Consider the following 14381-nt stretch of genomic DNA (forward strand, 5'->3'; position numbering starts at 1 on the left):
TTAGGATTTCGGAAGAAATTAACAAGTTGTGCAGTGACTGAAAACACGGTACTGAGTTTTAAAAAATGACTTTCGACTAAACGAAACTTTTCTTTGTTTTCAACGATGACTCGATGCACAATTCATAATTATTATATAAGTTATTAAGATGTTTGTACACAGCCTTTCCAATTCTGCTGCCCAAAAATCGGTGCTATATTGCAGGCGTCAGCTTTCATTACTCATCGATTTTATAGGGAACTTTAGCATTAAATCCTGGGGAAAATGTGATGAATTAACTGTGACCAAATGAAGCACAAAAGATTAAAGGTATAAGATACCAGAGTGCATGGGACAATTATTCTCCCAAAGGGAAGGAAGATCAACCCCGGTCCGCCCTGTGGTTGCGCGTTTTGCAACTAACAAACCAGGCAACACTATATGAAAAGCTATCCTGGCTCTTGAGTCTGGACCGTTTAACCACGCTTCCTCAACACAATCGCTGTGTCAAAGCTATGAGATGGCCCTGTCAGATAGGGCAGGAAGTTGCCGGTTCCGTCTGTGGGAGTTTGATACGTTACTTCGTACTGACTGTGTAGAATGAAGTAATTTCTTTACTTTATATATGAGCTGACTGTGGAGCATGTGTAACATGCGTGAAGATGTACAGGGAATTTGACCACGATATTGATAAGCTTGTGTGGTACAATCTCAGTCGTTTCTCAAAAGTCCAACCGGTTCGCGTTTTTGAAGTAGAAATTTCACGAACATTACTGCAACGCGGACAAGAAATGTAAAACTGCAGGGAATGTGTATCATCGTGGGAGACACAACAGGCGCACTCCGCGGGCTTAGAGTTTATCCTTGCTTTTAAAACGATGAGTGATTTCAAAGACAGCAGAGCCGAATGCAATACGATCCAGGTCTACACTACAGAGTGCTCCAAGTGTCATTTTGGACCATCAACGTTATAAGGAAGGTATTTGATATCAATGCCAGCAGCCCAAAAACTCTGCCTTAATTTCTCATGTTGGCGTACCCATTGAAAATCATTACGCGGTCCGAGTTTGATGCATGACTTCGCTAAGCAACGCAGGACAAAAATCTTAATAACTGAAGTCATTTGTGGCTTTAGAGAAGAGAACCGTCTCAGACTGTTACTCCTACAGAATCTATATTGAACATCTTCAGCGTCTCCGAGTTGCCAGATCAGCAATTTGACCCTGTTTGGAGAATAACTTCGACTTTTGTGCCTATTAACCAGCATGTATCTCGCAAGGTTAGTTGCGTTTGCAGCTTGTTTACCCCTCTGGTGTTCCGCGACAAATGAGCTCATGTGTTCCTTCACCTCGACTCACGACAGTGGACCCATACAAGAGGGCACTTTTGGCACCTTCAGCTGCAACTGGACGGGCCCTGATGTCGACAACAGTAACCTTAACTGGTATCGAATAAGTAGTTCAGGCGAAGACACGACGCCGATATCTTCAACCGATGGGGCGGCAATCTGGCGAATCGCGGGGCTGGATAACGGCGTCGAGTTCCTCTGCGTGGGACAGAACCGCACATCATTGGAGGTATCAAGATGCACATTGATGCCTTTTGTAGTACCTCCCACTGCAACCGTTGAGAACTTCGGAGGTGCTTTTGTCACAGGGAAGGAAGCCTCCTTCATATGCAAGGCGGAGGGCATACCAGCGATCGCCGGTTATCATTGGTTTGTAGACAGCGTGAAGAATGAAAGTCATGGAGGTAAGCTCATGAGGGAAGAAGACGGTAAAATTGCTAAGATAGAAAAGTTGATGACATCTGATAACGGCAGTGTGATAACATGTGAGGCTTATGTACCCTCAGGGCTGAGAGTAAACGCTAGTTTGACAATTGACCTTATACAGGAGCCATACGTGCCTAATAAGGACAGGTCAATGATCAATTTGTGGATTTTCATCGCATGTGCGGCAGCTGGCGGAATCCCTGTGGTCGTGCTAACGGTGGTGTGCTTCGCCTGGTGCCTCCGAAAGACTTACCGCTCCAGACGTTCGCAGTCCAAGAAGCGCAGCCAGTCCCGAAGGCACATCGTGCTGAATGAGGAGCAGAACGAGCCTGGCGAGCCACACCGCGAAGAGAACGCTGAGACCACCCTGAACGAGAGGGCAGAGAATGGGGCAACGACCAACTCTTGGCATGTGACTAACGAGGAGGACGATGGAACCCACCCACCGCCCCACAAGCCAGCGCCTCCACCATCCATCGATCCTGACAACGTGTACGTTAACACCCCGGCGCCAACATCGGCCGCCACGCTCCCGGTTCTCGGGCGTCGCTCGACATCTCCACCGCACTACTCCACACCAAGGTCGGTGCATCAGCGGAAAAAGACGGAATATGAAAATGTAACCAACCTAAACAACGATGACAACCATTCCAATGGTGACACGGGAACCACAGGGTGATGTATACGAGAACGTGGCGCCATCTCGTCCTCTTTCACCGAAGCCGAAACTTGAGCATACGTCCTCGTTGCCCAACTTTTTAACGTGAATTTGAGTAATATACCAATGACTGTAAAACGAGAGAAAAGTTTCATCTGTCGTGCGTTCGGCAAACATTACAAACTATGAAACTGAACTAATGTTTATGAATAAGTATGTAAAATCAGTAAAGAGGACAAATGGGCTTTCAATGACGGAATTAAACGTCGGATATGAAATTCGTGAATTTCTAAAACGAATTCGATGTTAACAGTTGATAAATTTGAATGGAAATACATGTAGATTGCGGGAACAGTACGTTGTTTGCTTTGTGTAGAAAATAGGAACATTTAGGCATCACGGTATCTTATTATTTTAATGACATTATTTTCATGATTGACTTTCAAATCCTCTGAAGTCATCCATTATTTCACGGATAAACCACCACTTGAAAGTAGTCTTGGAATTGTCCTTTTGAGCACTTAAAACACACAAGATTGCACGATTTTACGCCTTTTTCTTGGGGGACTGCGTACCCACGGCATAAATTTGGAGATCCCAATAAGCCATTGGATTTCGAACTCTCTTTCTGATAATCCAAAGCAAGCCTCGGCACACTAAAAAATACGGAGAACTTACTTGAAATTGATGGTCAATACTAGAATCTTCGGCGTCGTAGTTCACTGCAATCCACTTGAAAAACACATCACGTCGTTTTTCGTTGATGATGCATCCCTGGGGGAAAAAAGGTCGCTTTGCATTTATTTAAAAATTCTACAGAGTTGTTTGCTATGTTTTGTATTAACAATGCTCGAGTTTTCAGAGAAAAAATATGATATATGAAAAACACACTTTAAAAGTATATTCGTGAAGTTATGGTCCTGCGTCACGGTCAAAAGAAAACTGCTCAGTAAAGGTTTTCACCAATCTTCAACCGGATACGTACAAGATGGCATTTTGAGGGGCTTATTTTCAAACCATAAGCCTGCCAAGTCTGCAAAAATCCAGAATTTAAGCAATTAAGCTCAAGTCTCAAAGAATTATTCACAGTGAGGTGGACGTGACATTTCTGATGCATTTTGTAAAGTGTTACGCAAAGCAACAAGTGAGTGAACACTGATGTGATAACAGCTAGTTTTAGAAAATGCATGTATCTAGTGTATTGGAATACAACATTATCTTAAATACTGCACAATATTGTAAAAGCACGTGAATTACCACGAAGGCCGTTTGTCAGCTACAGGGGAGGACTTTTATTGTTAATCATTTCATTGTTTAAAATTCTACTAATATCAGAATCTAAAATACGTGTATGCATCACCACGATTATAAGGGAGATGTCATGTAAAGTAAGGAGAATCCGATGTAAAAATTGTTTTGATAAAACTAGGAATCAGAGATTTACAGATCACGGACGGAATTTCACAAAAAAATACAAAAACAAATGCATATTTCAGTGAAAAGATACGGTTCGCACTTATAGACAGACGGCTGAAAACGAATTAGTCTACTCATCCTTCTGGATATACATGTGTTACACTTTACATTTTAAGAGGTTTATCCATGGTTTTTAGGATTGAAAAAATGTCTATTGGTCGCAAGATATGATACATAAAATACATTTCGCTTATGATGGAAGTAATTATTGCAAATGTGCTCAGACTTTACCCAATGCACCTTTTTGGCATGTTTTGCAAAATGTAAGGATTGGGAAAAAAGAAAAATACAATCATGGCAATACTAAAGAGAAACACGTACCGCGGAGTGGAAACCGGATGTTGGTTCGGCCTTCATTTCCTTCAGCAATGACATGTTTTCTAACATGATACCGGTTGTCATGATAGACATGACCGAATTAAATACGCGTGCATGTTCTTCTTTACTGTAGAGGGTAGAAGACAAAGGGAACGAAGGGTGTTTCCCGGTTGCCAGTCTCTTGTTCGCTTGGTGCTTAGTATACAATGTATTAAAGCGCTTTATATTGTAGGAACAATGGTAGTGTCCTATTCTGAAGGCATGAGAAGACACAACTGCGTAACCGTAATTATGTGATCAGTACTGCAGTTATAACCTATGAGAATGCTTAAGTAAACTAAAGCTTGGTTTTTACAGCATAAAATTTACAAACAAGAGGCTTGCGAACATATAAGCGATTAAATTTACGTAACAGTGCGAAAATACATGACTAAATGTTGTTGACTGTCTTATTTTCTGAAGCTACTTTTTCCTGCAACCCATTCTAACGGTGAACACAGCAGTACAATCTCCAACAATGAGCAACTGTAAACTGGAAGTATCATAAAGCTTGCAAAATAAAACAAAACAAACAAAACAAAAAGCATACAAACAAACAGACGCCGATCATAACGTACCGATACCACGAATATAATATTTATTCATATTCATTTACATCGTAGCCTCGTCAGCAGTTTTAAACTCTTCAAAATTCAAAATTAACAAACAATGCGTATACTACAATTTCCACAATTTTCTTATTTACAAAGTAAATAAGAAAAACGTTTTTGTTAGGTATACTTGAAAAACAAAACAAAATCAACTGAAACGTAAGTTTCCGCTTCCATCTTAAAAAAACCTTCCTTCAGTACTGCAAAACAACGCACATTATCACAAAACCTGAAAGAATGTACGAAGTATTCACATCTGTCATATATAGACACGGGCATCTTCTTCTTATTATTATAATTATGTAACAAGATATGACAACTTCAAATCCGGTTAACGAATTTCAAAAAGAAATTCCAATATCGGATTTCTGGGCTCTGCCTCTGCTTTCGAAAATAAAGAACTTCACGAGAATACAGAAATTTTGTCAGGCCTTCAGGACCCACTGCTGTAAGAGCTATGTACGAAATAGACAATCGACTTGGCTTTAAAAGGAACGTTTTTATGCCATAAATGACAAATTATTGTTGGGGCACCTTTTCTTGCAGTGATTTTCAGACTGGTTAAAAACTAAAACCAGACAGCTCAGTGAAAACCAGAACACGAAATGGTTCAACCCCCACCACTTAAGATAATGTTCAATAAATAAAACAAAATAACAAATTAAAACAATTTCAGACGGGTAGTTTAAAGAACCTTGAGGTAGCTCTGGCGTGCATCTCCTTGCATGTCTAGAGGAGGAATATTGGGAAGATGTTTGAGGCTTTCCTGAGATATTCTTTACAACAAATGTTAATATTCTTCACAAAATTGAGCACACATTTTCTGAAAAAGTTACATGTGCACAAAATAGTTCAGTAAAAAAGGGGGGTGAGCACGTATCTACACTGTACGAGCAAATTTTGCCTGTACAACTATTAAGCTTTTTTTAATGAGTCTGGATGCATGAATGGTCAATTGTTTTCCAATGGTTGAAAGTCTGACTAACGACCCCAAATTTTCATCTCCGACCTTGTGAGGCCTTAATTTCCCTCTAACGGACTGTTTCTGTGGTTGGTGCATTGCTGAGTTCATATACTCAAAGGGTCCAAGATATCAATGACTGTGAGCAGCTTGAATTTCTGTGATATGCAGGATCCAACCCGAAACCAGACCCTAAACTTCCCCGTTTTGTAATGAAGCGAAGAAGTCATTTTTCAACATGGCAATGGGCATCTGAATTACTTTTAAAGGTACAAAGGAAGCTTTACGCAAAACTATCCACTGAAAATAACAGCCAATCAAATTTTAATAGACCACCGGAAACCATTTTTGTTGTTTTCCTAAAATCAGATTCAATGTGAACTGTCAAGTTGGGTTGTGTTAGACTATTTAGGTTTCCCTGCCCGCTTTCATTTTTAAATTGTGCTTCAAAACATTTAGAAATAATTGATCACACTTCTTAATTATTCATCAACATAAATGACACAAATTTGTAATGACCTTTTATTTCATTGCCTTCATTTCTATTCTCAGGTTCCCAATATAAAAATGTTTCTTCACTCCCAATTCACGATGGCCGACTTATGATCAAAACCATTTTAATGTCTGCCTTGAATGCCCTTTTGAAGGTGTTCGAAGCGAGGATAAAATTTTCTTCCATGGAAAATTATTACCTAGCTGAAAAACTTATTTTTTCCTATAATCACCAGGCTACTGGTAATTCTTCATCAAGGGAGGTCATTTCTGTGTTCACCACAAATGTTTGACGTTCATACCTGTGGTATTCATTCAGAAAATTCAGTGTTACACAAACTTATTTCTGACAAACTGAAAACTAGCTCCTGGGTGTTCCATGCTTCAAAATGTTGTGAATGAGGGCCTCTAAGTTAAACATGAGGAATTTGAGGTGATCTGAGAATGTAGAGCTCCCACCTTCAAATACAACGGCAAAGTAGTGCTCACGTTTACCAGCTGCAGTTGTCTTGTCAAAGTACACCAGGTCAGAGTAGGCAGACTTGTAGGGGAAGATTATCCAGGGATTGCTCCAAGAGGTACCCCCGTCGACAGACAGGCGAATACCCTGGTTGACACGTTCGAGTGGGTCGGCTGGATTGGAGAAAACCAGCCATGTTTTCTGTGGTGTCGGAACTGGAGTGGGTGTGCTGATATTGACAGAGATGGTGCTTGCCTTAAGAAGAAAGAAACAAACTTCATTTTTCTCAACAATAGGTGTATATAGGCTACACTTGACTACATTAGCCTTTTAAAATCCAGACTTGACTTAGCACTCCTGTATACCCGATCAGGGTCTTTGGAAGTGGTTACCACATGCAAAGACTCACAATTGGACTCTGCAAGTGTAAAAATGAACCTATTTTCTTATACTCCATTTCATTAGTCAGAAAACGGATTAATTTTTGACAATTTGAATACATGTACAAACTTTTCAAATTGACTACTCCAGCTTAAAATCAGTGAAATAAAAAACATAACAAAATTAAACTACATTTTTAAAGCATATTTCAAGATGTGAGTAACCTTGCATATGGTTCCCCACAATAAGGCCAAATTTTACCTTAATTGTTCTTGTGATTTTTGTTTGGTAAATTTAATCTTTTTCTGCTTTGGTGGGAATTGGTGCAACTGAATAATTCCCTCCCCCACAGAAAAGTGGGTGAGGTCTGCTCATGAACACCTACCCCAAACAGCCGCTAAATGTGCAAATTCCTTTGCGTCTGATTCAATTCGCTAAAACTTCTGATCAACCGTAGTGCACCCTTTAGTCCCACGATGTATAGTGGAATGGCCGCCATTTGCATCCTTCTTTTCCGGTATTAAAACCGTCCGAGTGGGGAAGGATGGGAGGGGGCCAACTGTTTGGGTTAGGTATTCAATAGCAGACCTCACCCACATTTCTGTGGGAGGAGTCTTCTGCTTTCAGCTTACCCCAAACATTCACTAAATATGCAGAGTAGCACAAAGCCCTTGGAGGGGGGGGTGCAGCGAGGACGCACTACATAATGAGATGTGGCCGATGTAAGGACCGCTCTGCCATGCACGGAGTCCTTTTGTAGAACATCGGTAAGGTAGCATGTGGTGAAAGTAGATGGGGTCTTCCAGCATGCTGCCTTGCATATTTCCTCCATTTGGTACGGCCCTGAAGTAGGCCCATGATGTGGAAACTTCTCGGATATCATGAGCCATGATGAAGCGTAGTGTTTTATTGTCCACAGAGTTCAGCCAGTCTGGGTTGGCAAACTTGATGGCTGAAACTGCCAATCTGGCTATACTGTCTCTGGTCGCAGCTCGGTGAGGTTTTATTGTGGTGATGAAAAGCTGCAAAGTTGCACCTGTGAGTTTTTTGGTTTGGCTAAGTACAATTTGAGAGTCCCCACTGGACACCAAGGCTTGTCATCAGGAGTCCTAGTGTGTTTGGTAATGTCTGGTACAAAAATGTCTGGAGGATGGAAGGAAACTGACTGGTTCTTGGTGAGAAACCCAAGCGTTGGGATGAGACAAACACAATCCAGCAGGAAGGCCAGTTTCACCGATAAGCTGAACAACGATGCATCTCTGAGAGGCTCAAAGGGAGGACCAGCAAGCAGTTGGAGGACACCTGACAAATCCCATGAAGGAATTAGTCTCTTAGTCAGGGGACGCTCAAGAAACATCCCCTAAAGTAGATGTTTAAGAGCAGTATTGTCGAACCCAGTCGTACAATCTAGGAAGCCATCGTGTATACCCGCAATAGCTGACCAGCAGTTACGGATAGTTGAAACCTGGAGATCTGATTTGAACAGGTGCATGAAGAAGTCAGCTATAGAGGTCACAGAAACTTCATTTGGAGAAAAACCTCACTCTGAACACCATGTAGTAAAATGTCGGAATCTGGAGTCAAAGACTGGCGTCGACTCTTCGAGGCCATTTTGGCAGCTTCATCAGAAAGCCCGGCTAATCTGAAGGACTGTTTGACAATAGCCAACGGGTCAGGTGTAGTGATGTCGGATGAGGGTGAAGCATGCCTGACTTCAGCTGATGTCGCAGATCCGGTCCATCAGGAAGGATCACCGGTACCCAGACGAGAAGTCTGGTCAGACGTGGGAACCATGGCTGGCGTGGCCAGAAGAGGGCGATGAAAAGGACATGGCAGCGTTCCTTTTCGATCTTGGAGAGAACTGCTGGTATTAGGGATATTGGAGGGAAAGCGTAGGCCAACATCCCTTCCCAATTTATTTGAAGAGCGTTCGTTGCCCAGGCTTGCGGGTGGTAAAATCTGGTGCAGAGCACTGGCAGTTAGGCATTCTCCGCCGAGGCGAAAAAATCTACACTGTATGTTCGGTTTTCCTACTTTGGGGAAGATCTGTTCGACTACACTGGTGTGCAAAGTCCACTCCGTAGGATATACCTTTCCCCGAGAGAGAACATCTGTTATGGAGTTGTTGACACCAGGAATGTGAGTCGCCTATAGGTCGATGCCATAATCCTGGGCCCAAAGGAATGTCTGTCTCGACAGGAGGCATAGGCAGGAAGAATGTGTGCCTCCCTGGAGATTGATGTATGACACCACTGTGGAGTTGTCCGAGCGGATGAGAACTCGTTTGCCTATGATGCTTGAGCGGAAAGCTTTCCGTGCATTGAATAGGGCCTGAAGTTCCAGTATACTGATGTGACTCCCTTGGAGCTGGAGGTCCCATGTTGCCAATGCTTGAAGCGGTGGTAGGGAGGTTCCCCAGCCCAGTTGAGAAGTGTCCGATGTTATAGTTATTTCCAGCTTCACCTTGGGTAAGGGAACTCCGAGCTAACCGTAACTGAAGATGGGGGGGGGGTGAAGTCTCATATGGGGACCTGGAGATTGATTGAGTCCCATTTTGGCCTGTAGAGCGCAATGAGATGAAGCTGAAGTGGGCGCATGTACAGCCTGCAGAGGGGAATGAGATCTACCATACTGGCCATCAAGCCCAGGGGACGGAGTCAGGCACGGGCCGGAGCAGACTGCTCGGTAGAGAAGACTTTCACGCAGTCGAGAAGATTGTCAATGCGTTCAGTCGTCGGTGAGATTATGCCTCGTTGAAGGTTGATAGATGCCCCTAGACACGTCGGGTATTGTGTTGGAGCAAGATTTGACTTCTTGTGGTTGATGACGAAGCCAAGCCGATATGTGATGTCGCAAGTCAGGCCGGTAGAAACCTCTGCTTTGTTGATCTGCCGACGATCATCCAGTCGTCCAGCATGAACAGCATGAAGTCCCGTTTTCGAAGGTAAGCGCAATGACCATTGCAACCCTCGAGAACACTCTCGGTGAAGAGAGGCCGAAGGGGCGAGCCGTGAATTCAAGGAAGTTCCCATTGTATAGAAAGCGTAGGTATTCGTAGCTTTTTGGGTGAATCGGAATGTGGAGGTAGGCATCTTTCAAGTCTATGGAAGAGGCCCAGCATGAAACCTGTAGAGATTGGGTGACCGTCCGAGGGGTCTCCATACGGAATTTCTTTGGGTGGATAAAGCGGTTCAGAGGTTTGAGGTTGATAATAGGTCGCCAGCTGTTGAGTTCTTTTTTTGGAGTGAGGAAAAACGTTGAGATGAAACCTTGTTTGCTTGAGATTTGGGAACCGGGGGGCATAGCACGTTTCCAAAGGAGAGAGTCTATCTCAGACTCCAGTGCCTGTCATTTGTTTTTGTCGGTAGGAACTGAAGTAAGGCGGAAGATATGTACAGATGGAGGGGTGCTAGTGAATTCGAGGGTGTATCCATAACAAATGGTCGCAAGCACCCAGCTGTCCAATGTCACTTTCTCCCAAGACCCTGCAAAGAGTTGAAGTCGCCTGCTGACGGGTCTGAGATCGGTGGGGAGGCAAATATATATAGTCAGCGTCGCTGAATAGTCAGCGACGCCTACCACCAGGAGGTCTGGTAGCGTGGCACGGTACTTCTTCCTTTGAAGCTCCTCTGGGGTGGCTTGGTAAGTTAAGAGGAGGATGGACGGCTGCGATTCGTCTGGTAACTGGGTTGACAAAAGGGAAAAAGGAACCATGCCCTGACGTGAGGGTCTGAAGGGTCAAGCCCGGCGATCATCGGGATGGGATTGGCAAGGTGGAGCCACTGGTGGAAGGTCACGGAAGCTACGTTTACGTGTTGTGTCAATACGTTCACATCATTTCCATGAACTTCCCTGTGGAAAGGTCTTTGCCATAAAGAGGAAGTTCCTGAAGTCTTGACTTGACACCCTAATGTTCATAGCGTCTAAAGTGTTGGATCTGCGTGAGTTAACGTTGTCATCGAGCGCTCGAAGTGCGACAGCTGCCAGGTCTGGAGTAACTGGTGAATCTTCGTCACACGCTCGGGCCAAATACTTAGAGAGGCCATGTCGCTTTGTCAAATTCAGCAAAGAGTAGACTCGACGAAACACTTGTCCTTGTCTTTAAATGGAGACTTTCCTGTAGGCTTGTAAGCGTCAGAGGAAAGTTTATATTTAGCCTCCATTGGAATCTCCGGCACAGAGAGGAAGTCAGAAAAGTCCTCCCAGGCAAACAGGAAATAAGTCGAGACCCTGGGCGGGTATGGACGCCCTAAAGGGGAATTTGGGGTCGCAAAATTCGAAACGCTCGCACTTCCTTGCAAACCCCAACAAGCCCAGGGTTGCCCCGTTGACCCTATGTATCGCTTGGTAGTAATCGCGTAGAGTTAACGATCTATAAAATGCACACACACGAAAAGATGAAATATACCACCAAAACAAGACAATATACATATGAAACCTCAGAAATATAGAATGTACATTAATCACAATATGGTACGTTACAGTTTGGTCAGAATGTAACAAAGGTGTGTAGCGAAACGGAAAACTCGATAAACTCGAAGATGTCAAAAAAACATGTTCGTTTAGAATCAAGCTGAGGAAAAGAAGGACGAAAATGACGGCCATTCCGCTATGCATCATGAGACTTGAGGGCGCACTATGGTTGATCAAAAGTTTTAGCGAATTGAATCAGATGCAAAGGAATTTGCATATTTAGCGACTGTTTGGGGTAGGTTGAAAGAAGACTCAATATTATTCAATTATTCCAATTGAAAGCCTGAACAATTAATGGAATCCACATAGACATGAAGAAACATTTAATTCATGAAACAAGACGAACGACAAAGAAGGTAAACATTATTCAAGAGAAAACACAATGGAATCTGCAAGGACTGAAAATACATACCCGATTTACATGTATATATATATACATGTATTTTCAACCCTAGCAGGACTTAAACCCGGGTCACAGTGAAAACCACAAATCTGTGTGCACAGTTGCAATGCCGACATGCACACAGGAATAAAGATTTTCAATTGCCAACAACATGTTTGTAATACAACAGGGACTCACATGACAGCCACCGGGCAATGCCGGCTTCCATGCCTTGTTCTTCCTCCTGTACCCTGGCTCCACTAGAGTCGGGTGAAGTTTAATCCTAGTCAAAGTCTGGCCGCCGTCATAACTACGGCAATAGGCCCTCGGCTGTACACTGTCCAGAGTTCGAAGATTCATGTACAGGGTACCATCATCAAATTCTGCAAGCTAGCCGTGGAGAGGGGAAAGGAAAAAGACAGATTAGAAGTGTGATACAGGTTTAATAGTTCAAGTCGACAATGCCTGACTTTGACTGGTTGGTTCACCTACCGGTAGAGCTTTGCTGAACATTGTATAGAAATATCCAAAGACCAAAATTAGGAGCTATTACTGCGGGGCCATACTGTTCGCACGCAGGCGGTGCACATGTGTGACATCCCTGCTTGACCAATTGCAGTAGTCAATTGCCAAAGGGTGCGCACATGTTCAGGTTGAGACAGCTGTGTGAGTGTAAATGGCTCCTCTGAATGGCGTCATCAGATCTGTCTATAGGATTGAGGTGTGAAGTACAGAGGGCACTTCAGAGCCTTTTCCAAGGCAGGTCAATTTGCTAATTCCTATAGCTTCGCATCCATTGGGCACCAGATTTCATGCCATCCATCTATGTGGTAGGTGAGGAAAAGGAACACCCTCGTGGAGGCCTGATGCGCACCTTGACAATGCAGCATTTTCAATGGGCAGATCAGTCAAGTTCCCAAGTCAGTGATGTAAAGGAAGTCATCAGTAAAGCTTTCACAAGAAGACACAAGACCATGCATAAGACGATTCACAAAACCAGTCATAAGTAACAGGGACAATCACAAAGGAATGTTTTTGTTGCAGTCCACTGGAATAGTCTCTGACTAAAATTAAGACTGAGGGTCTTGTATGTTTTGTTAAGGTGTTGTGAGGTCTGACAATAGCCTGATAAAGAGGTCTTAACTGCAGCACTACCCAAAGTATGAACACACAGCACATCTGTACAAAAGTTTGATTATTTCATTAAGTAGACCCTGCATGACAGTTCACCCTGCATGACAGGCCACACATACTGCAGTGATGAACTTAGACTCTACATGAAAGTAAGAGATATCAAGCTGTTTGGACAAAGTGTGTATTGGAAACCACTGCACAACAGAAAAAAGGAATTCTCTGAAGGATACAAGGGAATAAGTGAGTGATCTGTACAATTATAATTGACTCCATCAGATGCCTAAATGTTACAACTACATTTACGGTACTTAAGCACCACAGTTTACCAGAATTTGGGTATTTTACTGCCTTACACTTTCCTTCCTTTGATGATACACGTGTGGATTTTTTTGTCTTTTGTACACGACAGTAGGCCAGTGGGCATACTTTTTTGACAAATGCAGGTATTTTCAATGGGTTCTGAATTCAAGAGAAAGTCCCAATAAACTGTGCAATGTCTAAGGCAAAAGCACTTTTGATACAAGAGCATGGAATGTGTTTTAAAAAAGGCACTTTTCAGAAAGACTACACATTTCAGTTTCATTTTAAGGAAAGGAAAAATTTTCTAAACTGTACTTCAATTAACCCACCTGCGCTTCATTGGGGTAGATAGAAGCCCCACTAGCATCTTGGGCAGGTGCCGTTCTGGCCCCGAGGTGCCATGTTGTGCCCCCGTCATCGCTGTAGAGAATGTTGGATAGATTGATGCAATTGGAGCACATGCCAGAGATGCCTCCTGGAAAGAAGCAATTTCAAGTAATTCGCTTACAAATTGATACAAAAGTCACTTTTTTCAACAGAGGTTATGCCAAGTACTCACACGTAAGCAACTTTGAAAGTGGTCAAATTTGCTCGACAATTATTCACCAGTTTGCACAGTACATTACAAACGTACTGGTACCCCAGAAGCATTAGTCATATGAGCTATATGGGCATTGCTTTGTCACTGTCTACGCACTGTTACAAGTGAAAGTACTAGTCAAAGTACTTGTGGCAACCGCTACAAACTCTTGAACAATATTACAAAATAAGACTACTTTTCACTCATCAATATGCTGGCACACTGAACTATATCACTCAATTTGTCCATTTCTATCAACATCAAGAATACCTCTTAACTCGAGCTGCACATCATTCAATACTCAATCTCTTTTCTTCAGAAATTTGATAAATAAGCTTTTTATGCTTCACTAAAATACAAAGT

General features: G+C 42.9%; 2 protein-coding genes and 1 pseudogene across 7 annotated transcripts in view; 1 reads left to right on the forward strand and 2 right to left on the reverse strand.

Moving 5' to 3' along the window:
- Positions 1-3183, reverse strand: part of LOC110991034 (troponin C-like) — a 72699-nt gene extending 69516 nt beyond the window's left edge. For 2 of the 5 annotated variants that reach the window (XM_087134556.1, XM_087134560.1), the window contains exon 1: positions 3090-3174. The gene's annotated coding sequence lies outside the window, so the exon portion shown is untranslated. Of the gene's footprint in view, positions 1-3089 lie in introns of all 5 variants that reach the window. The other 3 variants (XM_087134562.1, XM_087134557.1, XM_087134561.1) reach the window with 3 other exon arrangements.
- On the forward strand, positions 1-4632 carry LOC147799671 (uncharacterized; annotated as a pseudogene).
- The window catches only part of LOC110991032 (sialidase-3-like), a 25885-nt gene continuing 14593 nt past the window's right edge, over positions 3090-14381 (reverse strand). Inside the window, exons 10-13 of one of the 2 annotated variants that reach the window (XM_022256124.2) lie at positions 13768-13913; positions 12203-12394; positions 6768-7023; positions 3090-3185 (exon numbers count right to left, since the gene is read on the reverse strand). In XM_022256124.2, coding sequence (XP_022111816.1) covers positions 3157-3185; positions 6768-7023; positions 12203-12394; positions 13768-13913 — 623 coding nt within the window. In that variant the 3' untranslated portion in view covers positions 3090-3156. Of the gene's footprint in view, positions 3186-4814; positions 7024-12202; positions 12395-13767; positions 13914-14381 lie in introns of those variants that run through there. The other variant, XM_022256122.2, reaches the window with a different exon arrangement.

Source organism: Acanthaster planci, linkage group LG03 (genome assembly GCF_054643075.1).
Source record: "Acanthaster planci isolate LZ-2023a linkage group LG03, COTS_SCS, whole genome shotgun sequence".
In the NCBI taxonomy this organism is placed as follows: domain Eukaryota; kingdom Metazoa; phylum Echinodermata; class Asteroidea; order Valvatida; family Acanthasteridae; genus Acanthaster; species Acanthaster planci.